Source organism: Triturus cristatus, chromosome 10 (genome assembly GCF_964204655.1).
Source record: "Triturus cristatus chromosome 10, aTriCri1.1, whole genome shotgun sequence".
NCBI classification, from domain to species: Eukaryota; Metazoa; Chordata; class Amphibia; order Caudata; family Salamandridae; genus Triturus; species Triturus cristatus.
Window position 1 is genome coordinate 379,081,412 of NC_140593.1, and position 27,707 is coordinate 379,109,118.

Here is a 27,707-nt window from a genome sequence, read left to right on the forward strand (position 1 = left end):
TTAAAGGTGGCCGAGAGATCAAGGAAGAACAAGGACGCCTTGCCACATGTTTGGGTCTGAACCCATGCTGTGACGGATCGAGGAGATTGATGGTTTCAAAAAAAGTCATGTCTCTAGGTTCATGCCTTTTTCGAGGATCTTGGCAGGAAGAGGGAACTGCGAGATTGGCTGTAATTCTAAACCACAGAACAATCAAGTGAAGGTATCTTTAGAAGGGGAAAGATGGACACCTTTTTCCACGTAAAAACAACAAGGTGATAGATTGAAAGCTTGATTAAATCTCCATCGCTGGCAATCGCTCGGGCTGCAACCCAATACATAATTTTTCACCCACCATGCCACGTCAGTTTTGACTCAGCAATATGCAAATCTGTCTTGAACGTGGTCTTCATGTTAACAGTCCAGCCCGAAGTGCCAGGTAAGGTCCTCCATGAACTTTAACACAAGCAACCCAGGACCAGTTTCGGCCTGGTTATGCGTTCTTCAGCTGAGTATAGCTTGGTTCCAGTAGCACAGTGAGCCCTGTACCCACATCTGAGAATACCCGGCACACTCAAGGAGTCAGATGAATTAATATCAGCCACTGGTATTCACTCGGGTCACATCCCAATCCATCATTTTTCACCCACCATGCAACCTCAGTTTGGACCCAGCCATATGCAAATCAGTCTTGACCCTGTTCCTCATGGTAACAGTCCAGCCCAAACTACCAGGCCAGGTCTAGCCTCAGCCAGAACACAAGCAAACCAAGACCGGTGATGGAGCATGATTATTTGAGTATGATTCTACTTGGTCATTGTGTGTGATATTACTAAATGTACTTAAGACACCTGACTAAAATTTGTTGAACACAGAGTTTAAAAACTGCATCGTAAAAGCATGCAGAAGGTTGCAAATTCGGTTTGAGCTTGAGTCACTTGTGAAAAGGAGAGAAGAAAACTTAATAATGTTTTCTGCTAAAATGTTTTTCTTTCAGTAAAAATATGAAACGGCAGACTGCTGTTTTGCTTATTTAATGAAATATGAGAAGAAATTTGACAGTGCTTGTAAGAGCATTACTTTCTTATGTATTTATATTTTTCTCCAAAATGCCTTAAAGTTAGTAAGCTTTTTTTCTTAAAAAAAATAGTGATTTTGTGTGGCTTTCCATGCAGGCCTCAGAAATGTATATTGTCCTTCATTATTTCTTTCAATGTACTAGAAAGGCTGACTCGATTACTTAGCAATGAATGTTATAACTGAAGTTTAACCACAGTTTAAAATCGAGATACATTATAAATCAAATGCCTGGCGAGAGGGGAGAGAGAGAGATAGAAAACCACATATTGCAACTACAGTATGCAATTCAGGAATCATACAAACCAAAATCGGTTGTAGATTTATCAGGACCGAGACGCATGATAGTCTAGAGCACAGCATGCAATAGCCAGAGTATTCAACCCTTCAGCCGAAAGGTTTAACCTGCTCAACTTCACCAGCCAATGAAGTGCAGGAGAAATCAGGAGAGTTCAGTTCGAGGGAAATCCGAGTTCAGACTGACAGCATGTCATACCCAGGAATTGCAAGGAAAATAGCTGGCACACATCCTTTTCCCACGGGGCAATTATACCTCAAATGTTCTTAGTTCCTGCCCACAATGTATCCTTTGCACAGTTTGTACAGATTCTATTGGTTAAGTTTATGGTGTGATCGTGGAATGATCATTCTTATCGTCTGGAACCTCACATAACATCATTGTCCTTTGTCTATTTATTTTCTAAGAATATGGAAATATCTGTTCACCTCAGAACTAGGAAGCACACTGGCAACTGAACACGTCCATGCGCCCGCTTCCAAGTTGACTTGCAACAAGGTTGCCACTTTTTATACACAGCAAGTGAAAATTTAACTGTATGGAAAGGAACTGTGATCTACTTGTATGCATTTGAATAACCAAGTAATGAATGAATTCCAATGTATTTTCCCATTTGACCTTTTCATCTTGAAGTTTAGCTAAAGATACCTTGATAAGTATTAAGAGTTTGTCTTTCTTATTGATAATATTACTGACGGTGTATGGTTATTGATTATTGTTGTTAGATAGGCATTTCTTCATTACAGCTCCTCATGAAGGAGCGGCTTCCATCTCTAATTATCTGAGTCCCTATTAGCTCTTACAAAGATCTATCGGAGGACCTCATATAGGCTCTATGAGCCCAAACTTAATTTTGTTGAGAACTGGTTATTGATTTATGTTTCACAATTTTTACACCACTTCCACTGGATCACCGGTTTCGCCTTTGTTATGAGCTCTTCAGCCAGGTATACCTTGGTTCCAGTGACTGATTTTTATTTGGCTGGATCCAAACTGAGGTGGCATGGTCCTCGAAAAATGATGGAGGTTCAGAGAGGTCCTGGCCTGGTAGTTCGGGCAGGACTGTTGCCATTACCGCAGGGTTAAGGCTGATTTGCATATGACTGGGGCCAAACAACGGTGGCATGCTGGGTGAAAAACGATGCATTGGGATATAGCCCGAGCGATTGCCAGTGGCTGAGATTAATTTAAGCACCCCATCCATCACCTAGCTGTTGTTGCAGTTGTCACCCTTTGTGAAAGGGCAGCTTGCCATAACCTGGTGCATGATCAAGTGGGTTGGAGAAAAGTGTAAATGACACAACAACAGACAAATAGATGAACAGTGGCTAAAACCCCCTATGAGAAATTATGCCATACATAATTTTAGTAAAAACAAAGGGTCTTGGCTTACAGACTTTAAAAAAAGGCAATCTTTCTGCCATTGACTGATAGCCTCTTGCCTCTGAGAAAGAAAGATCCAGAGAAAAAGGAAAGAAAGCCAGAGAGATGGAAAGCATGAAAGAAAAATGAAAAGCAAGAAAGAAAGAAATCCAGGGAGATACAAAGAAACAAAGAAAGAAAGACGCAAAAATGTAAGAAGGAAAGAAACAAAGAAGAAGGAAGGAAGGGAATAAAGAAGCAAGCAAGGAGGGAATGAAGGAAGCAAAGAAAGGAACAAAGGAAGGAAGGAAAGAAGGAAATACATTTAAAAAAAAGTGTTACAACTGCTCCAAATTAAACAGGATAAGGGCTGTTTTTTCCTGGGAAACGTTTATTACAGAACCGTTGGTGAAACGGAGCCCAAAATAAGTCTGTTCCTAAGAACTGTCTGCATATGAATTCATACATATAATATTGAAGCTTTCAGTTCGTGTACTGCATGTTTAGAAAAAGAAAATAACTTAATTTAGAACTGTTTCACATGGATGTAATTTGTTATGCTGTGAAATACCAGCAGTCAGATAAACAAAGGATCCTCCAAAAGAAATTTAAAACGGCAGTGGTAAGAGGAAGGAACTGGCTTGTGACTCAAACAACCGGTCCTTCCAACTCCCAGAGAAGTCCAGCGAGGGCTGCAACACAACCGGGCTGCGAGACACCCACACAGCCGACAAGGAGCTTCGATGACCCGCCCGCTCTACTGCCTCGTCTGAGCTGACACCGGAGACCCTTGAGGTAAGAGGATCCCGGCATAGAGACACACGGTCAAGCGGATAGGGGGACTCTGAGACCAACAGCAGAAGTGGGGGATTCAGCATCAGGGCCACAGACAGGGCACCCCCTGCTTGGCAGTACCCTGTCTGACTTGCGAGGCCTGGTGGGTCGACCTGAAAATCAGTGTTCCAGGTCTGGCATACAGCGATGCTAGCTGCAAGACCTCAGCCCCTCGTGGAAAACACCAGTTGATCGTCTAGCACTGACATGGCCGCACAGGCTGGGAAAAGACAGGACATCGCCAGACAGTACCCCTACACCTGGTGAGCATGTGGCACTAGCGATGAGGTCGTGTCCCTACCTCCATACCAAACGCCGGTGGGCTATCTAGGCCTAAGAATATGTTCTTCTCACCTGCTCCCTCAGCCACGAAACTTGGGGGTGCGGTCGGGAGGGATCTCCCTCATTCTCGAGTCTACTCATTTTATTCTGTACTTTATATGTGCACCTGGACCACCATACTCTGCTCCCAAACCATATTCAGTTTGGTGCACCACGCGGAGTACCAGGGGCGGGTGCTTTCTGATCATGACGCCCATGAGGTTGACATGCGATGGAATACCACACTTCCCCCAACATACACATGGTGTTTCCCTAGGCAGGCATGGAGGACCCAATCTTTTGAGACTCACAAGAATCCCATATTCGCCAAAACTTAACCAAAAATCATGACTTCGCATCTTACAGGGCAGTGGATTCAAGGTGGTAACGCTGGGGATATGCCTACAAGAGGTGACAGGAGTGCATAGGTCCCTATATAGCGAGACCAAAGCTATAGAGCGCAAACTTCCGGCACTGGAGCGGAAAGTGGACAGCAATGAAATCGGGGGGCCTTCGCATGTTGCTAAAAATCTGTTCTCTTTGAGTGCCTACGATACTTCAACTTCTGTGCCTATGCTGCCAAGATTCACCATAAGGATGAAAAGTACAGCCGCTTGCTAGCCTGGCTAATCCGCTGCGACTCCCTCCCTAGGTCTATATTGGAAATTTCTGACACAGCCTGGGGAATTTTGTACACACAGTCCGACATCCTGGGAGCGTTTCCTGTGTACCAGACATCCTCCCCGCCTGCCGACGGCACCATGGATGCTTTTCTGTATAGTCTAGCCCCCCCCCCCCCCCCATATCGCAGCAGTGACCTACGGAAGCCTTTGGTGTCCCCATTTCAACCACTGAGGTGAAACAAGCTATCCATGACAGAGCCAGGAACAAAACCCCTGGCATCAATGGCCTGCCCGTCTAATATTATGTCACCTTTGTCTCAAGCCTTATGCACCGCTTAATGGAAATATATAATGGGGCCATGACCATGAGGAAGCAACCGCCGTCCCTCCGCGAATACTACCTGGTCTCCCTGCCCAAGTGTGACAGGGACCCCACCCTACTGTCCTCCTACTGGCCGATCGCTATCCTTGGTGCAGACTACAAAATATTGGGTAAAATCCTAGCAGACAGATACGCACAAGTCTTCCCAAGACTCACTTACCCCGACCAGAACAGCTTTGTGCCTGGACGTAGCACCTCCCAAAATATTCGGCGTCTCTACTACGTGCAGGACAGAGTCTCCAGCCGCCTACCACATGCGGCCTGCTTAAGTTTACCATGAAAAAGTGCTTGATACGCTATTGTAGGTCTACCTGTTTCAGGTATTGACCTTCACTGTAGTAGGCAGCCGTCTCCAACAGTACACAAGATTTCTTTACACAAAATCCCCTTTCCAGGTGAGACTTGGGAGGCTCATCTCGACAGCCTTTTCAGTCAGCAGGAGGACTAGGCAGAGATGCACCCAGTCGCCCCTCCTCTTCGCAATGGAGCCGTTTGCTGTCCACCTTCGTGGAGAGGGACAGGGCTGGGGAATTCCCCTGGCAGATGACTTGCATGCGATGTCCCTTTACGCAGACGACCTGCTGATTTACCTCCACGATGTGCGCTCAAATCTTACTACCCTTGCAGCTACGCTGAACGAGTTTGCCTGGGTGGTGGGCCTCGACGTCAACTGGGCCAAATCTAGTTTCCAGGTGTGTCTCCTCGAGAAGCATCATTGGCTGGAGACATACTTAGCTGCCGGGACAACACTGTCCGGTACCTCGGGGTACACCTCTACCATTCAAACACCGATGTTTCTGACGGGAACCTGGGGAGGGCCTAGTCATCACTGCGGTCACTGGCGCGATTCTGGAAGCAGCTCCCCTTAGCCATAAAGGGGAGAATTTCCCTGTCAAAGATGGTCATCCTTCCCAAACTCCTGTATTATTTTACTCATCTCCCCTTTGTACCTCCCCGATCCTTCTTTGGAGACACACATTCTCGTAAGAGAACTAATATGTGGTCACAAGCGTCACCGCATGGCACTGGTGAAATTGCAGCTACCGACTAGCATGGGCAGGCTAGGTGCTCTCTCCTACAATGCTTACGTCCTGGTAGCTCAACCGTAGTGGCTGTCTCACTGGCTGGCGGGACTGAACCTAGGCGAAACAGGTCAGGGGATGCACACTCTCACAACCGCAGTTAAGGCTTTTTTGTTCCCAAGACAGTTACCCTCATCCCCATGGTCCATACAAACAAAGTTAGCCCAACTCTGTATGGCCAGGGAACAATTCCTCATGAGTCCCATCATGCTGTACGCCCCACTGCTTCCACTACAAGGCATTACGCGCCCCCTGGGACATACACTATGCTAGACCTATGACAATGGTACCAGAGCTCCTTAGACACGATAGGAGACCTTTTTGCAGATGGGCGACTGCTCGCCTTTAATCAACTCTTCGCAAAGTACAGTGTGCCCCCAGGCCAATTTCTTACATATGGACAACTCCGCAACACATGCCAAACTCTTTGGTATACAGTGGCCGATGAGCCCCCCCCCCCCCCAAACATGCGTTTCTACAGGCATTGCTCCAAATGGGAGCCTGAAGGCACCTCATCACCTGGATATACAAGGTGATCAGGGAACATGCTCCGACTTCACTCATTGCACTACGCAAGTGGGAGGATGACATTGGAAGGGTGCTACACGACAGGGAGGGGGGGCAGGCCCAGGAATTCGTCCAGATAGTCTCCCAGAACGCACAGTTTAAAAACATGCAGTTTTCCATCCTCCATTGGGCCTACCTTGCACTTGACCAACTTAACTGCTATTTCTCTCATGCATGTCTGTGCTGCTCCCAATGCCAATCAGCATCAGCCAATCTGTACACACATGCCCTGGTCCTGTGCCTCCCTCTTCTCATATTGGCTTTTCATACACGTGACTCTTCACGATGTCACGGAGCGTCCTGATATTTCCACACAGGATGCCAGTGCATTGAACATTTTGAACTGCTGGAAATGACATAGGGTGCATGCCCACTAGGCCAGCTTGGCGAAAAGAACCTTGACTATGCACTGGAGGGCGCCAGAGGCATGGCACAGGCGGTGTGCAAGTGAGGGAGGGCTGAGGGTGATGCCCTGCACTAAGGAAGCTCATTGATTAAGCAAAATTCCAATTGCTGATGCCTGTGACACCCTACTTGACCACTTTTACCAGCTTGCCCCACCCATGCGTCCCTCTTCCGACACACCCCCCCCTCGGCATACCATAGAGTCCTTGCCCCTCCATCGGAAGGCCCCAGCCACTGTCATCCCGACCTTGCCTCTGATGTCATAAGAGTCCCACATTGCACATAACTGGCACATGGCAAATCCTCCACCATCGTGCCCAAGTAGGATGCATTCCCTACCGTCCCCTGCCTGGTGCCTGGGACCCTAGTGACATCTCACGCCAAAGCCCAGCCTTCGTCACCCCACCAACGCTAATCCTCAACCTCGCATGCCTGGTCCCAACGTACACCCCCCTCTAGTGCTTCTGTTTTTTTTCCTAGTTTCGCTCTCAGACTTGCAAGCACAAGGCACGTATACAACTGCTATGCCATCGCCCTATTGGAAGTGCGGATCCTACTTATGGGGTTACTAATGAATTGTCGTTTACAGGCTATTGTGTATTACTTTGCACCACTGCTGCATTTATACACTACCGCTGACCTCACTAATATGTAACTGTATTGATGTGACCGTATGTTTTTCTTGAAAATAATAACAGTTTTTAAAAAATGTGGCCTTTGCTATCATCTGGTATAAAGCATCCTGCTTTCACCTTAGGCTCTAAACACAAAGGCAACACTAAAGTAATTATTAAATAAAAACAAAAACATGGGCACTGAAGGGAACTATGTACAGATGTGCTCATTGTGGGAGTGCAAAATGTAGTCACTCAAAGTGAAGTTAACGAGTAGCTGAAGTAGATTAACCCATTGCCTCATGTGGTCTGCTATAGTTGGTGTAATCAAAATGTGAATGAGAGGTGGCTGAAAGTCCTTTTAAGTACATTATACACATAATTTTAGTAAAATCAAAAGGTCTTGGCTAACGACAGACCTAAAAATATCACAGTTTTCTTCAGAAATGTACATAGGATTTGTCTAACCCTTTGCAGATCTGCCACAGAATGTTACTGCTTAAGATGATCATGGGATACCAAGAACACTTCAGGGCTGATTTACAGTTTTGCAAAGAGAGTACTCCGCCGCAACATCGATAAAGTACTCTCTGCACCAAACTGAAGGTCTGCTTGACTGGTTTGCAGTCAGTGATATACTCCTCCAATGGCCAACAGAGTAATGGCCATCAGAGGTTTGGCGTCGGCTGTCCACCCGATTTAGAGCGTGTGGTCAAATGACCAGTTTTCATTACCCTTTACTGACAGGTTAAACCCGTTGGTAAGGGTCAGTGAAAACGGCAAAATGACCCCATATCATGGGAGACAACTATCATGATGAGCGATCTTAGTTGTACTTTAAAAAACTAAATTCCCCATTAAGGCTTTGTTTTTGAAAATACAAAAAATGTTACAATTTTGATGAATTGTGTCATCCGTGAAACTTTTAATACATAGACAGTAACTGCTATAACAACATTTCCTGCCAATGTCAAGAGATGTATGCTGGGCTGGAAGATATCGCTAAATAGAAATACGTTTCATATTACTACGTTATTAAACTTTTCTTAAATATAGTTTGCTCTCCTTACATGATTATGGGTTGGCTTCAGTGAGAAATTTACATAGCAAAAAGGATAGACAATAAATTGCATGCAAATAGAATAAGTTCCCTGTTTTCAAGCAATACTTCAGAATTTTAAAAGCAGATTACAACAATCATTGGCAAAGCTAACAGTTTTCACCTTTGGGACCTATGAACTTTGCCAATGGTTAGTGATACTGTACACCAGGGGCTCTTAACCTGTGGTCAAGGGACCCCTGGGAGTCCGCAACACTTACTCAGGGGGCCCGCGGTTGCTTCCAAAAATTAAATAATATCAACAGATTAATAAAGTGTAGATAAAAAGACAAGCAAAATTGAAATTTTTTAAACGTTCTGTAAATTTGAAAGAATTTAAAATTAGAGCCGAAAAATTTAGTTAGTATCCTCAGCGTCATTGGTGGGAGCAGTGCAAGTGAATCAAACAGAATATAATATGGACGATAGGTGACTTCATTTGAATTTAGAAAAACTCCAGCCTTCCAGTAATTTTTTTTTTTTATATTTGTTTGGAATTTAAATGGAATATTTGTGTATTGTTTTGAGATTCAAATCATTAAAATTGCTTGAGGCGCGGTCCACAGCTTCCATTAATGACTCAGTGGGAGTCCTCTGAATCAATTAATGACTCAGTGGGGGTCCTCTGAATGAAATAATGATTAAGTGGGGATCCTCAGATTCCAGTAATAATTAAATGGAACAGAATTCAAAAGCAGAACCACTGCTGTACACCATGGTCATTCATAATTTACCGGGGGCCAAAGAATATGGTCTGTGGTGTACCGAAGCCGCACTGATGCCAACAGAGTGGGGGTCAGGGAGAGGTGGATGTACGGTGGACGTAGTTGGAGCGAAGCATGTACAGTTTTCTAGATTTATTTTAAGGGTTTCATCCCATGCTGCCGACTAAACTATGTGCCTAGAAAAAGATTTGACAATACTGTGTCATGCCGTATCTTAGCTGCTATCCGACCACCCCACCCTGGGGTAAGCCTTCTCTGCTTGCAATTGCTACCTTTAGTAAGTCAAGTGTGCAAAGGAAATAACTTGATTACTGAATTGAAATGTAACATAATCTTAGTCCTCACAATCTCCTTATTCCTTTAGTCTTTTATCTGTTTATATTAAGAATGCTTAGGCGGGAGGAGCCAAGATGGCGACCGGGACGGCAGCGTAGACTCCCGGCTCCGTGAACCTCCGCATCCCGCACGGATATCCTGCACGAGATCCTCACCCTGTGCTACGCGGTCGTGTTTCTGAAGGAGAGTGGCCCCCGACTGAGTGACTCCGAGGTTTCTGGCTGCGGTACCGCCGGAGAAATGAGCATCTGAACTTTGCGGCCTGTGCGGCCCCGGGGCCGGGACCTCGAGTGGACGCCGTGGCCGGGTGGCAGGTCAACAACAGCGGTCTGTTGTGACTGGGTGGAGTCGGTCCACCGGAGCGGTGCCAAACTCGGCCTACATTTCGTCGTGGTCGTTTCTATTGTCAAGCGTAACGGACCGGGTGCAGGCCCGGGGGTGCAGCTCTCAGATCCTCCGGTGGCTGACCCTGCCTTTGATAGTGAGCTGCCCGGCCGTCGCCCGTATCCTGCCCGGATCATTGCGGGCCGCCCCCGGATTTCTACGGGAGCCGGTCCGTGGTGGGGACGACTGTTGCCCGTGACCACGCAACGGATAATCTTTGCCTGCCCCCGGAACCAGGTCGCCGGCGACGTGGACATCGAGACGCTTGTCCCGGGGTCCCGGCCCCGGTGAGGGTCGGGCATACTTGGCAGCCATCTTGTTGCGATGAAGCCTACCATCCTGTCCGCTGGGTCGCAGAGGGTTTGTGAAAGTGCGACTTTTGGGAGTGTGGCGGCGCGATCCCAGAGAGCTGTGCTGGGGTACGGCGACCTCCTCGAGGCCCTTGGTGCTCTTCACTCCTCCTTGATGCATGGTGTCGGGGTCTTGGGGAGTAAGCTCGACGGTGTGGCGTCGGCGTTGGAGCAATGGCGACCCGCCTGTCCGCACGTACACAGGGACTACTCACACTGCGCACAGGAGGAAACTTTGGCGGCCACCCCTGAGGTTAGTGCACAGCTGGACACTCCGGCCAGTATGCTACAGTGTGTTCGTCCAGTTGAGGGCCTGATCTGTCCCGGAGGCGCTGGCCCTGAGTGGGATGTGGTAGCCTCGTCCCGTACGTGCCCTCCTGCGACCCAAGGACAATTCCAGCAACTATTGTCTGCTTTGGCTGCTTCTGCCTTCCTGGACCTTGAGTGCAGTGCATATCCTGGGGCAGCACTGGGAAGCCTGTTTCTCCACGCTGCGGACTGTGTTGATGCTCAGAGACTTCCATCCCACCTGTATGCGTCGCTTCTCGGACGTCTTTGGACAATCCTCTACCTCGGAACATCGGATATGGTGCTGGGTCGAGGGGTAGGCATGGGCAGAATTCCAAAGAGTGGTCAGGGATAAGGCTGATCCTTCAGGGGTGGTCATCTAGTGGACGGGCGGGCTTAGGGGTTGCGTGCTCTCCTGGCGTAGCTAACAGCATAATAGGTGCATAATGCTCCCCATCTTTCTTTGAGAAGATCGATTTTGTGCTGTTTATTGTTCACCTTGGGGGAAACTTGCCGTGCGGGAGGGAGAAGCCGGGGGTATGTTTTGAAGGCCCTCCTCCAGTTTATTAATACCCTCTCTACCCCCCCGTCTGGTGGGGTTCTTTTCCTACTTCTTTTTCCCTATTCTCCTATATTTCGGGTCTGGTTCCAGGGCGACAGGCACACTGCTGGGGGGGGGGCCGTACTCATCTGCAGAGGTGCAGGGTGGGGGGTTGGGGGAGGGGATTCTTTAGTCTTTTTTCTCCTTTTCCATGGCCTCCTTTTTCTTCTCTATTTCTTTCTGTTTTTCTTTTTCTGGGATCAGCGTGATACACTTCCTTTGCTATGACTCGCTGCCGCTTCATGTGTACCACAAATTCCGGGGTGCTTTCCGGGAGTTCTGGCGGGGGACTGCAGGCGCCACTGCTTACGATATTCTTCCCCATCCTGACGTTCTTGTGTTTGCGCCATTGACCTAACAGATTGCTGTAAATCGTTTCTGTCTATTACCCTGCATAACTGTAATTGCTGTTTGAAAATTGTCTGGCACCTGATCCTTCTGCCTTGTTTTATCATAAAATGAAAACCTTTTTCTCCTGGTGCCCTACCTACGCTGTTCACACTATTAGCATTACGATTCTCCTCCCCGAAGTGCTGCCTGTGTTTACATTTGCCTGTTTTTGCTCTGATTGCTTAGCGGCCGGCCCCGGGGGGTTGTAGGCCCATACCTGTTCGTGATTGAACTGTCAATAAAGGTTTTCAAAAAAAAAAAAAAAAAAAAAAAAAAAAAAAAAAGAATGCTTAGGCACAGGCCCAGTTAAGGTAGCACGTGCTTTAAAAAACTCTTTGACAAGGACACTCCTTTGTCAAGACTTGCACTTTTAGCGTTGCTCGTGAAAGGAGCATATTGGGTGATTCTTCTAATTGTTCTTTGTAATGTCTGTGAAAACACTACCTTTATTGCTTTTTATAATAGCACTGTGTATGTATTTGTGAAAAGTCCTTTGAATGTGCCACTGCATTGTTTTCATGTGGTTCAATTAACATATGTTATGTTTTGTTGAGATGGGAATTACCGATGTTAATACAGTAACTTGTATATATGCTTAATAATGAAGACTAGTCTTTTTCAGCAACTGCGAGTTAACACTTAATACTGAAGTAAAAAAGGAGAAGTGTGCATCAGATAGATGAGAAAATCAGATTCAAATTACAGTACACTGCTTCTTCAAGACCCGCGTAGAAACAGGATTGTTGAAAAGAAGTGGACCAGCAATGGCTCATGTGCAAATTATATTTTGTAATGGTCTTGCATCGGAGGTGCTGGAATGATTTTCAGAGTCAGGGTGTTGCCATTATCGTGAGGAGACTGCAGGGCTCCGGAAGTTCCCCATCGCCCAGCTTTAGGATAACCTCCTCGCAGCGTTTCAGAGGACCTGCCAGGACCGAGGGATAACATGAATCTCTGGGGCTTATCACTTCCCTACTAGCGGGATGGCGGCAGCTCTGGGACTATTGCCCTCTCGACGGCCCTCTTTCCCCCCCCCCCCCCCCCCCGGCCTGCGGCTCCCCGTACACACTGCGCGGTCCCACTGTGCTCCGCTTGGCGGATGATGGCCCCCCTGCTCTATCGCAAAATGATCTCCTCCTCCCTCCTCTCCCCTTCCCCTTGACCCCACCTGAGTTTACGACCCTAACCTTGACACCCCCTATTGCCACACATACATGGGGAATAGTTTATATATAGGTTAAGTTCCCGGATCGAATCCTCATTTCACCACAGATAACAAACGATGGATGCGTCGCGCGGCACCCCCGGGGAGCTGCCCTCCCTAGCGCGCCCCCGCTTACAGATGACAAAGCGACGTAGACACGCACTCCCTACCTGGGGCGGATACGCCCGGAGAGCGCGGCAAACTCTTGCCCTAGGCGCACTATGTGCCATGCCGGGTGTACGCCGACACTTGGCGGCTTGGGAGGCGCGGCGCTGGAGGGACGGACGCGCACCGCGTAGCACACTCATAACCATGGGCTACGAAGCTGCACACTAGACTCGCCGGGCCTACACGTAGTCATATATGTCGCAGTGAGCTATACCACAGCATCCTTGTCGCGCTTCAGCCTACACTATGAGCACGACGCTGACGCTAGGCAGCCCGGAGGCCTTTACATTTTGGGGTAATAGCGATGTCCTGTAAGACTCCAGGTCAGGGCCTAGGTAGCCACCGACATAGCCGCGGAGTGGGCTGGACCACAGCGCCATCCTCTGTCGCACACATCAGGAACACCACAAAACTACACCGGAAAAAGGAAAAAAAAAACATGTATCTGTTGTTTTAACAATGTACGCATCTCATTCCTGTACACATGTTAACCTGCACAACGCCGCCGGACCTCCGGGTTGCCGGCTGAATGGCTGTGTCCCACCATCAGGAAACGTGAGCTTTGTTTAACTGATTCGCCTCCTGGACGGTGACTGTACATTGTAAGATGAAGCAACTGCAAATAATAAAGGTTTTTTTAAAAAAAAAAAAAAAAAAAAAAAGGGTGTTGCCATTATGTTACATCACTGAAGTCATAGGGATTGTGAAGAATCCATTTCTCATACAAAGAACAAGTGTAGTAAATATTTTCAGTAGGAGAGTGGAAAGTATGTAGTATATAGCTGGGGGTACATTTTGCCCACACTGTTGCAAATATATTACAAGAGAAAGTGAGGTAGCACACTGTCATTTACAGGAAACACACTTTACACGGAAATAGCCACTAAATTTACACGGTCAAAATTTTACCAATAAAACTATGCGGCGCACACAATGAGAATGGGTGGAAATCAGGTTATAGCTAATATTTCATTTCCGCATCACCAAGCGTATTTATTTGTTTTGATCCTATTAAAAAATGGATGCTTTCATAACTGCTAATATATTCCGAAATATCTGTACAATTCGTTTACAGGTATTTACATTTTGTTCTAGAAAAAAATTACATTCTGCAGCCTTTCCTTTCACACCACCTGATCCCCATCAAAAATGTTGCGTAGCTCACTTTACAAAATTCTCTCGTTTTGCAGTCAGAGACACAAAAGGGAACAACAACCTCCCTTTTAAAAGAATAACAAGCAATTAGTCATAAGTTATCGCCTAGCACTTGACCTCTGTCTTTCATCGCACAGCAAATATGCCAAGATAAAAACAAAATTTAAAGGGCTCTTTACTGCTCATTCACGTTCTGAACTCCAGCATGGTCACAAGCATGTCTGATTGATGAACCAGCAGTGCCAGACATAAGTATAATCAGTCATGCAGAAAGATAATTCTCCAAGGAAAAGAGAACTGCTTGAACACAACCGAGATGAGTATGTACGGTGGACAGAAACTTTAAGTGCCTTGCCATGAGTGGTGGGATGGATATTAAATCATCCTTGTAGCCAAAAGTGTAGCAACACACATAGGATGTAGGAAATATTTTCAGAGAAATATAGTACACTTGTTACAACCCACAGAGCTGCAACAGCTACTCCGTGAACTAGTATGCAAGGTAGATAGCTCAAAATACAATTACCCTCAAGTAGTGCCACACTGAAAAGCTAGCATTCGTGTAAGAAAACAAGCAGCCAGTCAGAGACGGGGTTAAGAGGCTATGCTCCACGGGACAGACAAAGATATACTGGACGGCCTAAAAAACAAAGCCATCAAACAGAATGCTAGCAAATATGAGTTATTAAATGCAAAGACAATGGTAAGTAACGGACGGCATGCATTCCAAGGCAAGTTTTCCGTATGTCTTAAATATGTTGTTGTAAACAGACAGCTGTGCTGTTTGGTAGGCATCAACCTAGAAACTTGGCCAGAGCTACACAACTGATTAAAACATGCTGCGTGCAGAAAGTAAAGTAAAATGAAGGACATGCAGATTACATGGCTCTCTTCAGGGTCTTCCAAACCATCAGGTCTGCTGAGATTGCGGGCTGGCTGACTGCAGACTACATTGTCTTCCAAGCCCCATGCGTTTGTTCCTGCTGGTGGCCTTTGAATCTCATCAGGGTAAAATGCCCCATCTGCTCCATCTAGATGAAAAAGCAAACAGGGCGAGTTTAGATGCTCCATGCGGCAGCAGTTGAGTTACTTAATTCTGAACATCTTTTCTAGCCCAGATGAGGCAAGTCAGTGTACAAATCTAAAATAATGACATCAGAGGCACCATGAACCAATATCTACTCATGGGTAGTTCTGTTCTGCACTTAGAAACAATGGTTTAGTTACGTGGTTTATCTGTTTCCATAGTAGCCCTTTGTGCTGACCTAGCAGATGCTTATGTGTCAGGAGTGCTGTAGCAGGGTAGAACTTGAAGACCTAGCAGTGAAAAATAAATCATTCTTACCTAATGTTCTTGTATACAAACTAGTTTGTACCATCTTAAATGTGTACCCCAGCCCTACCACTAGGGACGAAAGACAATGAGATTTCTACAAGATAATACCCTGTGCTATTAAGACTTGCCATATTCCTCATTTCAAAATCCACACGTTCTAAAATTTAGGTGGTGTGGGAGTGACACTTTAGTTAGCTTGTGTCGCTATAGAAATATTACTCGTACAGAATTTGTGGATATTGAGAGACTGCTGATGCATAAAACATATTACATGACAAAAATACCTGTGTGCTTAATATTCATGATCTCAATATGGGGCTGGAAACCTAATGGAAAGAAGAAATATGTAAAATTTGTATCACTACGGGCATCCCCAAAAACTGTTTGGAATAGGACCACACCAACAGTTTTTTTAAGTGAAATGTATGTTCTCGGAGCATCGATAGGTGTAGTACTTATTTAACAATAAGACAGAGGCACAGAAACCATAACATTTCATGATAAAAACAACGAATAGCAATGTTAGGAAATGGTGTTAAAATTCTAATGAAGTGAAAGGAATAGGTTTCATTTAAATTTGGAAATATTCTGTTTCTGTTAAAAAATATACACGCTCATTAACTGCACAGCTTTAGATTTAAACATTTCATTAACAAATATTTTATCAAGCAATAATACAAGCATATCACCATTCAAGACCTCAGCAACCATGAACAGTGTCCCGAGAAAGAAGTTGCAGGCCAGGTTAACACCTACCCAATATTTAAGTTTTTTAAAACAGAACAGTCTCAAAATTATTCTTGAAAGCATTCATAGCTTGTATGCACTTGAACCCCAATTCCACATTTTAGTAGGTAAATACATAAATAAAACTAAAGAACAGGTTGCTTACCTTTGGTAATGTTCTTTCTGGTGGTAACTCTAACCACAAATTCCTTACCTTTTTAACAAGCATTTGCCATGCAATAGGTCTCGCATTCACACGAGTTTAAGTTATGGCATTGTAAATGGCAATGCCTTTTTTTATTTGTGTTTTAAAAACCAAACATAATTCAAAGGAATTGTCATTTACAATGCCAATAGCTCAAACTTGCGTATATGCGAGACCTTTTGCATTGCAAATGCTTGTTTTTTAGGTCAAAATCATTGGTCAACGAAGTCTGTTTTGTCTATACCCCTGGTTTCAGATTTGTATAACCGAAACATTCGCAGTCTTGTGACCAAAGGTTAGTTTAAGAAAGCTTCAATGCAGATTTACCATAATTCACGCAGCACAGCAAGCAACGCATGAACATTTGCAGTACTGCCCTGTGCGAAAAGTTAAAAAAAATTGCTGATGCCACCTACAGCGCTCATGCAGATAAGTCATCTTTCTACAGCACCATGAGATGAGATTTATATTTAAGAGACACCCTCCAGTACAAATTTGTATTGGCAAGCAATCACCTATGGGTTAATCGCACGATATTTGTCATTTTTCATAAATTACACATATTACATGTAGAAAAAGCACAGGATTTTTCTTTTGCCATTTCATGCAACTGCTTTTTATTGTTGCTAGGATTTCACGCAAAGCCACGTTGTGCTAGGTTAGTAGATCTGCCTCTGCATGTAAACGCTGTTCCCGCCCTGATATGTCCCCGCTGTATTACATTAAGAGGGGGCTTGCTGCTATGCAATACAGAGCCAGTCATTTTGCTTCAAATTATTTATTTATTTGTCGGATTTGTATTGCGCATGGCTGCCCCAGCGACGGGGCGACCCAGCGCCTACAAAGACAGTGAGAGTGACCAAGGAGGAAAGAATCTTAGTTTGACCGGGAAAAGCCAGGTCTTTATGGTTTTGCGAAAAGCAAAGTGGTTCTGGATCCCTCTGATCGAGACAGGAAGCGAATTCCAGAGTTTCGCTGCAAGACTGTAGAAAGAGCGGCCTAGCTCTCAAGACACGGGGATGCTAACCAAGGCTTGGTCAGCAGACCTTAGAGTGCGCCGCGGCACATAGAACTGTAGCAGGTTGGACAACCCCAGAGGTGCCTGGTGAGTCAGAATCCTGTGCGACACACAAAGTGTTTTGAACTGGATTCGCTTTTCAACAGGCAACCAATATAGTTTAGGCAAAACATGGGAAACAAAGCAAGATTTCGTAAGTGCCACCAAAATACGTGTGGCAGCGTTCTGAATTCTCTACAGGTGCCTAATGCTGGACTTATTGGCCCCAAGATAAAGAGAATTACCATAATCCAGTCTAGATAAAATTGTCTCCTGGATAATGGTTTGATGCACTTTGGGAGGAAAGAAACCCAGAAGAGGTTTCAAGCCTTGCAGATGCCCAAAGCAGGTCCCTGCCACAGCTTTCGATTGTGTATCGAAGGTGAGACCACTATCGATCCACACACCCAAGTTCTTTACTTCCTCTTTGGGCAAGGGAGCCGGTTTAAGACTATCCGGCCAACACTGCTCGGACCACATATCCCGGTCCTTCCCGAACAGCAGAACCTCCGACTTACTGGCATTCAACTGCAAGCAGTTTGGAGCCATCCAGTCCGCAACCTCTAGCAGGTCCTCCTTAAACTTTCCCAGGTTGACACTACTTCTCTTAGAGAAGGCGATCACCAATTGGGTATCGTCACCATACGACACCAATGACATCCCTCTTCTTTTAGCCACCAACGCAAGGGGTTGCTTATAAATATTGAACAGTAGGGGGCTCAGTATTGAGCCCTGAGGCACCCCCTGTTTCAAGGCAAACTCCTGCGACAGAAAAGGAGGCACCAGGACCTGGAAAGATCTACCCTCCAAGAAGGACCGACACCAGGTCAGAGCCAAACCCCCCAAGTCCAATATCCTGTAAGCGCTTTAGAAGCATCTCATGGGAGACAGTGTCAAAAGCGGCACTTAGGTCCAGGGGAGCCCATGGTGAAGAGGGGCAGTTAATCTCCAACTTCAAGAGCACGCGAATATGAGAGGATCAGCCGGGAAATGGGCAGGGGTTCTGGCGACTAGCGACGGCCCGGACAGACGCAGAGGGGCTTGCCTTTGGCACGCCTTCGGCGCGCCCGCTACGCGGACGCGTCTGTGCCTCCACTAGTAGTGTCAGGGGTCTAACAACTATACCGCTGACCTGCGATTACCCTCAAGTTGGCGGTCACGCTCCTCGATCCCGGAGCGTATTTCTGCTTTTTTCCCCCTCCAAACCATCGCAAAACCTCTCTTTTGTTTGAAAATTGCTCGACTTTGGTGTTTGTTCTGCTTTGTGTCGCACTAGAGTACTCCTAAAAGAATAGTCAATCTGAGCCTACCATTATGGGGTTTAAAAGTTTGGAGCCAGCGTCGGTGTGCCACATTGAGGAGTTTTGCCCACAATACACGTGTTGCTCTGCAGTGACGAGCCAGCACGTCATGTCAGCAGCACGGCTCGAGCCAACAGGCAGTCTCTCCTCACGACTGCAACAGCCAAGCCGCGATGGGAGGACACTGCTCCAGAGCCCTGAGACAGCAGCCACCGCTATCAGCTATTAACATTGCGCACGCGTGCACAACTCCTGTCCTCTGCTCGCGCGCACAACTCCTGTCCTCTGCTCGCGTGCGTGCACAACTCCTGTCCTCCTTTGCTCACCAAACCAACGACAATAGGTCTCGCCATGGCAAGCAGTGCATGCGCTGTGTCGCTAGGCGAGACCTAAAAAGCTCCCCAGGCAGGAGGGCGGATCCAGAAATTTTCACAGCAGTTACCACACACCGCTAGGTGGCGCTGTGCAGCTCAGCGGTGGCCTCAGTCTGCAGCAGAAGCGATAGAGTAGAGATGCTTATTGGTGTCATTGCAGCACCTTGACAGTAGTTTCTTGCTTGATTCTTTCCCTGCTATAGGACGGGGAGCACAAAAACAATCAGAGGTAGTAGTATGTAGGCCTCCAATTTGAAGACTTTTTAGATGGTAAAAAAAAGCAACTCCACAGAACAGGGAGTTGGGAGGGCAATGAGAAATCTATGGTTATTTTATCCATATCCTATACATAAAACCCTTGTTGCACGTCACACATCAAGTTGGAGATCACTAACTAATGTCACTTACAGATATATCGTTGCACAAGTAATAACTTGTGCATCTGAAAGAGACAAGTAAGTGATAGATTCCTTACCTCTCCGGACCGGACTGTTAAGGCAGTAATGCTTGGTAAACGTGTGCTTCGAGGCCCACGTAGCTGCCTGACAAATGTTCTGCAAGGGGACGCCGCGTCCCAAGGCAGTAGTGGCTGCCGTTGCCCTGGTAGAATGGGCATGCAGCCCCACAGCAGGATCCTTCTTAGCCAACGAGTAACATGCCTTGAGCTAGAGAATGACCCACGAGAAATGGTCTGTTTGTGCACAGCCGACCTCTTTTGCCGCCCACATAGCCAACAAAGAGCTGGTCATCCACCCGGAACTGTTGTGTGCGCTTCAGGTAGAACGAGAGCGCACGTTTTGGGTCAAGACGGTGGAGCCTCTCTTCCTCTTTGGAAGGATGCGAAGGCAGAAAGAAGGTAGGCAAAGTGATGGTCTGCCCGATGTGGAAGGGCGTGACAACCTTTGGCAAGAAAGAAGGACGGGTCCTTAAAACCACCTTGTCAGGATGAACAGAAAGGAAAGGAAGTTTAGAAGAAAGAGCCTGGAGCTCACTCACTCTTCTGGCAGAGGTGATAGCTACCAGGAAAGCCGTCTTCAGAGTGAGAAGACGCAAAGGACAGGTATGAAGGGGCTTGAAGGGAGCGCACATCAGATATGTCAAGACAAGATTTCAGTCCCATCGAGGCATTATGAACGGCACGGGAGGAAACGTGTGCGTAATGCCTTTTAGGAAACGGTTAACAACCGGGGACTTAAAAAGAGAAGGCTGATCTGGAAGCCGTAAAAAGGCGAAGATGTCCGAAAGATAACCTCTGACAGTGCCCGAACAGAGCCCTGCTGGGCCAAAGAAAGAAGGAACAGAAGGCCTTCGGAAAGAGGAGCAGAAAGGGGATCAACAGCCTTAGCTGTGCACCATGCCACAAACTTGTTCCATCTGCAGGCGTATACAGTTGTAGTGGAGGGACGCCTGGCTTCCAGAATGATATAACAGACTTCGGGAGGAAGATCAAAAGCTGTCAACTGTAGCCGCTCAATCTCCACGCATGGACGTGGAGGCTGGACAGGTTCGGGTGGAGGACAGGTTCGGGTGGAGGACCGTCCCCTGCTGCTGCGACAGAAGATCCTCCCGTAGAGGCAGTCGGATCGGGGGGATCGATCGCCATGCTGAGTAGCTCAGGATACCAGTACCTTCGTGCCCAATCCGGAGCCACAAGGATGACTTGGGCCCGGTTGCGCCGAATCTTCTTCAGCACTCTGGGCAGAAGTGGTATAGGCGGAAAGGCGCACTACAAACCGCAACTCCACTTGCGACGAAAAGCGTCGCCTAGCGAGTGCCACCTTGGAAATTCCAACGCGCAGAACTGATGACATTGCGCGTTCTCTTCGGTGGGGAATAGATCTAACCAAGGTTCTCCCCACTGCGGAAAGAGACCTTGCGCCACGTCAGAGTTCAGACGCCATTCGTGATCAATCAAGCACTGGGAGCTGAGTTCATCCGCTCTGGCGTTCAGAGAACCCACCAGGTGTTGAACCACCAAGGTAATGCCATGATTTTCCAGCCATGTCCAGAGGCACAGAGCCTCCTGACATAGGGTCCAGGACCCCACCCCACCCTGTTTGTTGCAATACCACATGGCGGTGGTGTTGCCTGTGAACACCTGCACTACAATGCCCCGGACAGAGGGAAGGAATGCCTTCAGTGCAAATCGGATCGCCCGAAGCTCCAAAAGGTTGATATGGAGCCGGGACTCCGCCGGAGACCAGAGTCCTCTTTTCTCCGCCTTTCCCAAGTGGCCTCCCCATCCCAGGAGGGACGCATCAGTCACCACTGTGTGTTCCGGTTGGGGAAGGGAGAGAGATCGGCCATTGACCCAAACGCGATTCGTGAGCCACCACTGCAATTGTCGTGCAGTGCCCTCCGAGATCTGGACATGATCGGACAGGTATCCCTGATGCTGCGCCCACTGGAACTTCAGGTCCCACTGCAGAGCCCGCATATGCCATCTGGCATGTTGCACTAGCAGGATGCAGGAGGCCATCAGGCCCAGGAGCCAGAGGGTCATCATGACAAACCCGGGACAGAGGCAGAAAGATCGGAATCATAGCATGAATATCCCGGACTCGCTCCTCAGGAGGATAAACCGGAAACCGCGTCGAATCCAGAACCGCTCCGATGAAGGGGAGCTTCTGAGAGGAACTCAGGTGCGACTTTGGCACGTTGATGGAGAACCCCAGCAAATGCAGGAAGTCAGCCGTAGTCTGAAGGTGGTTGACGACTGCCTGGGGTGAGCCCGCCTAGAGCAACCAGTCGTCGAGGTAAGGGAAGACTGACACCCCTGACCTGAGCAGGTGAGCTGCGACCACCGCCATCACCTTCGTGAACACCCGAGGGGCGCTGGTAAGGCCAAAGGGGAGCACAGCAAACTGAAAATGCTCCTGGCCTACCGTGAACCGCAAGTAACGCCGGTGGGCCGGCAGGACGGGGATGTGAAAATATGCATCCTGCAAGTCCAACGCTACCATCCAGTCTCCAGGGTTGAGAGCAGCCAGGACCTGAGCCAGAGTCAGCACTTTGAACTTCTCCTTCCGGAGGAAGTGATTGACGTTCCGGAGGTCTAAGATGGGGCGCAGGCCCCCTTTGTCCTTCTTGGGGACCAGAAAGTAGTGGGAATAACAACCACTCCCTACTTCCGGCCCAGGAACGCACTCGATGGCACCCTTGGCCAAGAGGGCCGTGACTTCCTGCTGGAGAAGTACCAAGTGATCTCCCGAAATGCGGTGGCACCGAGGTGGCATGGCTTGAGGGGAGGACTGAAAGGGAAGAGAGTAACCTCTGCGGATGAGCTGTAACACCCACTTGTCTGATGTGATATCGCGCAAGTGGGGGAGGTGATGGCGGATCCTGCCACCCACCGGCGTGGGCTGCTCCACAAAGCTCGGAATAGGAAGGTTTGGAGGTAGAAGCAGCGGGGGCGGAGGTGGACTGACCCCCACGCTGATTCCCAGACCCACCCCTGGGGAAGCAGAGTCCGCGCTGAGGCTGGTTCTGCACAGGCTTGCTGAAGGAACCGGCCTGGGCGCCTCTGCCTTGGCCACGAAAGGAACGAAACCCAGGAGTGGCCGGGCTTTTTGCAGAAAGACCCAAGGACTTGGACGTGGCACGGGAGTCCTTAAAATGCTCCAGTGCACTGTCGGCCTTATCACCAAACAGGCGAGAGCCATCAAAGGGCATGTCCATGAGCGAGCTCTGAACATCAGGCGAGAACCCGGTGGATCTCAGCCAGGCGTGGCGACGAAGCGCCACAGTCGTAGAAATCGCCCTGCCCAGAGAGTCAGCGGTGTCCAAACCACCACCAAATGGCGAACTTATTCGCATCCTTAACCTCAGCAACTGCTTGGGACAGCACAGCATGGACCTCCTCAGGACACTGAGGCAACACCTGAGCACCCGTATCCCACACCGCGTGGGAATAGCTGCCTAATAAGCAGGCGGTGTTCATCGACCGCAACCCCAAGCTGGCCGAAGAGAACAACCGCTTTCCGAACTGTTCCAGCTTCTTAGAGTCCTTATCCGGCGGAGCCGTGGGAAAAGCAATCTGCGACATCGAGGCCTGGATGACCAGGCTCTCAGGCGTAGGATGAGTGGTCAGAAACGCGGGGTCACCAGGCACCGTGCGGTGACGCCTGGCGACATTCTTATCCACGGGGACGCCGTCTGGAACACCTCAGTGAGGATATTAGTCTTAAGGGCCACCGTAGGAAGATAGAGGTTGAGGACCTCAGCTGCCCAACGGAGCACCATCGTGTAGGAGGCGCCCTCCTCCATGGTAGGCGGGGGAGATTCAAAGCCCGGGTCAGAAGAGACATCGAGGTCGCCGGCGTCCTCCAAGTCATCCACCCAGTCCTGCTCGGAGTCACACTGACGGGCAAGAGGGTCCTCGGACCCCTCCCAGTCATCCTCCACCTCTGTGTTGCAGGGGGAACAGACCGCATCGGCAGAGCTGGAGAAGGAACATACGGCGCTGTGTCCCAATGAGGATCCCAGGTAGGAACGAAATGATCCTGGAACCGGACAAACGGCGCCCACTGCGGCGCCGGAGGAGGAGCTGAGGATGGTGCTGGGGCCAGAGCCAATGGCGCAGGATCCTGTGGTGCCTAAGCTGGATCCACCAGCAGCGCCGACGGCCCAACAGGATCTGGACACGGGCCCGAAGGTGCGCCGGCGGGAGCCCAAGGCCTAAAAAGGCGATCCATGGTGGCGAGAAATTCTTGCACCTGTTTGGGAGTCACCGACGGACCCGGGTAAGGCGGGTAGGCCGCGGGACTCCCAGGCTGCAAAGGAGCCGCAGGGGCAGAACCCTGTCCCCCTCGTCTGCATCCGAGGACCGATGGGGGGACGTCGGAGAGCGAACACGCTTCTTCGACTTCTTTTTATGTCGTCGCTTACCAGAATCCGAGGGCGAAGACTTGGAGCCCGAGGAGCGACGACTGCGGCCCCGCGAGCGTTCCCGGGAACGGTCCCTGGAACGCTATTGGGACGAGTGCCAGACCTCCAGCAGCTTCCGGTGCCGCTCTCGCAAGGCCTTCGGGGCCACGGCCCGACAGTCCCGGCAGGAGCGGGAGTCATGGTCGGTCTCCCGGCAGTAGAGGCAAACATCGTGGAGGTCCGCCACCGACATATTGCGACAGCAGACCCCACAAGACTTAATCCAGGCATCCCTACGTGCACCAAGGAGAAAAAGGGAAACAAAATTCTCAAAAGTGTAGTCAAAAAGTGACTAAGGTACGTGCTCTAACCGGATCTGCGCTTGTCTGGCGCGGAAAAAGAAATAACTGATGTCAGCGCATGGGTGGCGCCTATGTAGTCCCCCTTTTGTACCGCTTTGTTCGCCATAAGTTGGCAGGGGATGCTCAGACGTGAGTCCCTTGCTCACTTTGCCACTGGAATCAAGTAAGCCTGGCTGAAGACGGCTGAAATGCCAGAAACCGGTCCTAGGAAGCTTGTTTCCGGTCCAGGGAAGGCATGGCTTGGCAGTTCGGGCTGGACTGTTCCCATGAGGCACAGGGTCAGACTGATTTGCATATGGCCATGTCTGAACTGGGGTGGTAGAGTGGGCTAAAGAACGGTGATGGATCAAACCCAGATCTGTTGACTGGGTGTGAGTGTTTGATTGGTTCTGATGCTCCGTCCATCACCACCCCCTTTTGTACCGCTATGTAGTCTCCGTGACGTCATCTTGCCGCTTACGACGCCAGCGTCGAACACGGAGCCGCACGACGCAACCTACTGACGCGCAGGGGTACTGCTAGCATAACTTTCTGGATCCAGTCTGACGCCTGGGGATATTCTAAGGTAAGGAATCTATTACTAACGTGTCTCTTTCAGATTTAAAGGTCAAGAGGGCCGCAAGCGGTTCCGGGCCGTACTTTGAGTATCACTGGTCTAGTACCTACTTATGAACCCAACCATGTGTGCATTTGGAAATAGAAGCAGATCTTGTGTTAATAGGTGATTCTTACACGTGTGGAGAAAAATTATAAAAAGCGTGTGTTTAGGAAGTGCCTCATGTAAGCAACCATCAAGGAGCGATCGGCAGGTTCTCACCAAATTGCTCTCTCTCATATCATTGGCACTTTTCCAAAAAGCAACTAAAACCAACACCCAAAACTTGTGTGGGAAAACTAATATGTATGTGACCTAAAACTAACTACTAACTGTGTATGGTACACATCTGAACATATGTGTTCCCTATAGATCCCCATCAAGGGAGGAGAGCTTCTTCCTCACAAGTGCTACAAAATGTGAAAAAAGAGTTACGGAAAAGCACCCAGCAGCTGTCTTTAATTTGTAGGGCCGCACTCATAATAAACACAATACCCCGTTTAGACCATTTTAAGCTGAACTGCCGACATGTTTCATTGCCACTTCACTTTTTGGCAAATTCAACAGGGCACGGGGAACCCCATTCCACCTTTGAAATGCACCAGGCTTGCAGGTTAAAAGGAATAAGAGGGGAAAACATGTAGAATAGAGAATGAAAAGAGTAGAACAAGAGAACAAACTTTACAGAAATATGAAACGTTCTTTCACCAAAAGGTTACTTCACATAATGTATGTTACAGTTATCATGTGGCTCCCAGATGGGCGCCTACCAGCAGGTCACATGCAGGAGCACAGGGAGAAGTCTACACTCAGGTGCCTAGAAAATGAAATGCCAATGCAAAGTTTAGAGCTTAACGGCCCATGTTTATCATTGAGAAGTTGCTCAGTAAAAGGTAAAGGGTTTTTCTTTTCTTGTGCACATTAACCCACACCTGCCTGCACATCTGTTCTCAGCTTGATGTCTGCACCTTGGGGCACAATGACGTGCCCTCCCATTGGGTGCTTATCATGTCCCCGGGGAAACATTCGAACAATTTGCAATTACCTTCCACATATCGGGGCACATTATAAATGCCTGTCAAATTCAAACCAGTAACTGGAACTAACATACAAATTGGTCGTTTTAGAAGACCCTAGGGCCCTCCAACCTACGTTGTTCACAATCATATAGATATTCTTTATCAACAGGGTGCCTGCCCATCCATACTGTACTTACTGTCCACACCTCGGGATACAGTGAAGTGCCTTCCCAATCGGTGCTCATCATGCCCCTGGGGAAACATTTCAACACTCTGACAATTATCATCCGCATCTCGGGGACCATTGAATATGTCACATTCAGACCGGTGTCTTGAACCACAATTATCATACATAACGATCGATTTAGTAGACACTGGGGCCTCACTGACCTGCTTTAACAGCCATAGTTAAAAACACTCATCGCAGGGTTCAGCGTCTTACGCGCCTAAGTAACCTGACATCAGACTGTTGCGCCCATCTATTTGAAATTACAGACAAGTGACGGGAAGCCAGTATAAGTCCGCTGACTTAGTTTATCAGGTTGGGCACCATATTAGAGTGTCAAACCAGATACGAGACATATTGTTAATGTTAATCCCAGTGTCTTATCCACTTTGACAATGTCCTTTTCTACAACACCTAACCCATCAATAAAATGGTTCACTACAGGTGACAAGGAAGGCTAGTTCAACAAATGCAAAAAGGCAGAGACGGCAGACAAATATCCTTTAACGATGCCCACTGCATGACAAAACAAATCGTAAAACATCCGACAATTTGGCTTGTAAGGGTTCTTCGTTGCAAACTCCACCCCAGCCATAAATCTGTCCCAGTGTCAAGTATAAATGGACTTTATAGAAGAATGCCTGGATTTAAGGATGGCATTCAGAACCTCAGGTGGTAGATCAAATGTATTCAACTGTCTGCACTCAATCTCCACGGATACAGATGTAGATTGTGCAGGTCCGGTTGCAGGGGCGTGCCCTGCTGCTGCAGCTAAAAATCTTCCCAAAGAACTAGACTGATTAGAGGAAAGATGCTCATGCCCAAACGTTCCGGTATCACACTCAACGGGCCCAATAAATACGGAGCCTCTAGGATGACTTGGGTCCAGTGGATCCTTATTTTCTTCAGAACTCAGGGCTGGAGAGGTAGGGACAGAAAGTCATACAGGAGCCTGAATGCATTTCCCACAGAGAATGTTCTTGGGAACTGCAACACGCAGAAGTTTTGATTACTTACAAGTTACTTACCTTCCGTAACGCCTTATCTGGTAGATACATAATCTAGTCGCAGACATAATCTAGTCGCAGGTTCCTTACCTTAGGCGTCAGGCTTGATACGGCTGGATCCGAAAGACTTCTACTCGAGCAATACCTTTGCGGGCCAATAGGTGGCGTCGGTCGGCTCTGCGTGACTTGTCAGCGTTGTACGCGCCATAGTGACATCCGCATCACCTATATAGGCACCACCTCGGCGTGCTGACGTCACTTGCTTTTCACAACTTTTCCCACCAGGAACGGGAAGCCATGAAGTGCACTGACAGTTGTGCGTTTAGAACAGCTAGGCCCCCTGAAATCCTGTACGCAGTGCGGGGAGGCTGGGTGAGTCAGTGAGGAAT

General features: G+C 48.2%; 1 protein-coding gene across 12 annotated transcripts in view; it reads right to left on the reverse strand.

Annotated features, from left to right (window-relative positions):
- Positions 1–27,707, reverse strand: part of TAX1BP1 (Tax1 binding protein 1) — a 712,600-nt gene that overhangs the window by 90,287 nt on the left and 594,606 nt on the right. For 6 of the 12 annotated variants that reach the window (XM_085631618.1, XM_085631614.1, XM_085631609.1 and 3 more), the window contains 2 exons: positions 15,865–15,906; positions 15,127–15,275 (listed from right to left, as the gene is read on the reverse strand). In XM_085631618.1, coding sequence (XP_085487744.1) covers positions 15,127–15,275; positions 15,865–15,906 — 191 coding nt within the window. The remainder of the gene's footprint in view (positions 1–15,126; positions 15,276–15,864; positions 15,907–27,707) is intronic. The other 6 variants (XM_085631620.1, XM_085631616.1, XM_085631611.1 and 3 more) reach the window with 1 other exon arrangement.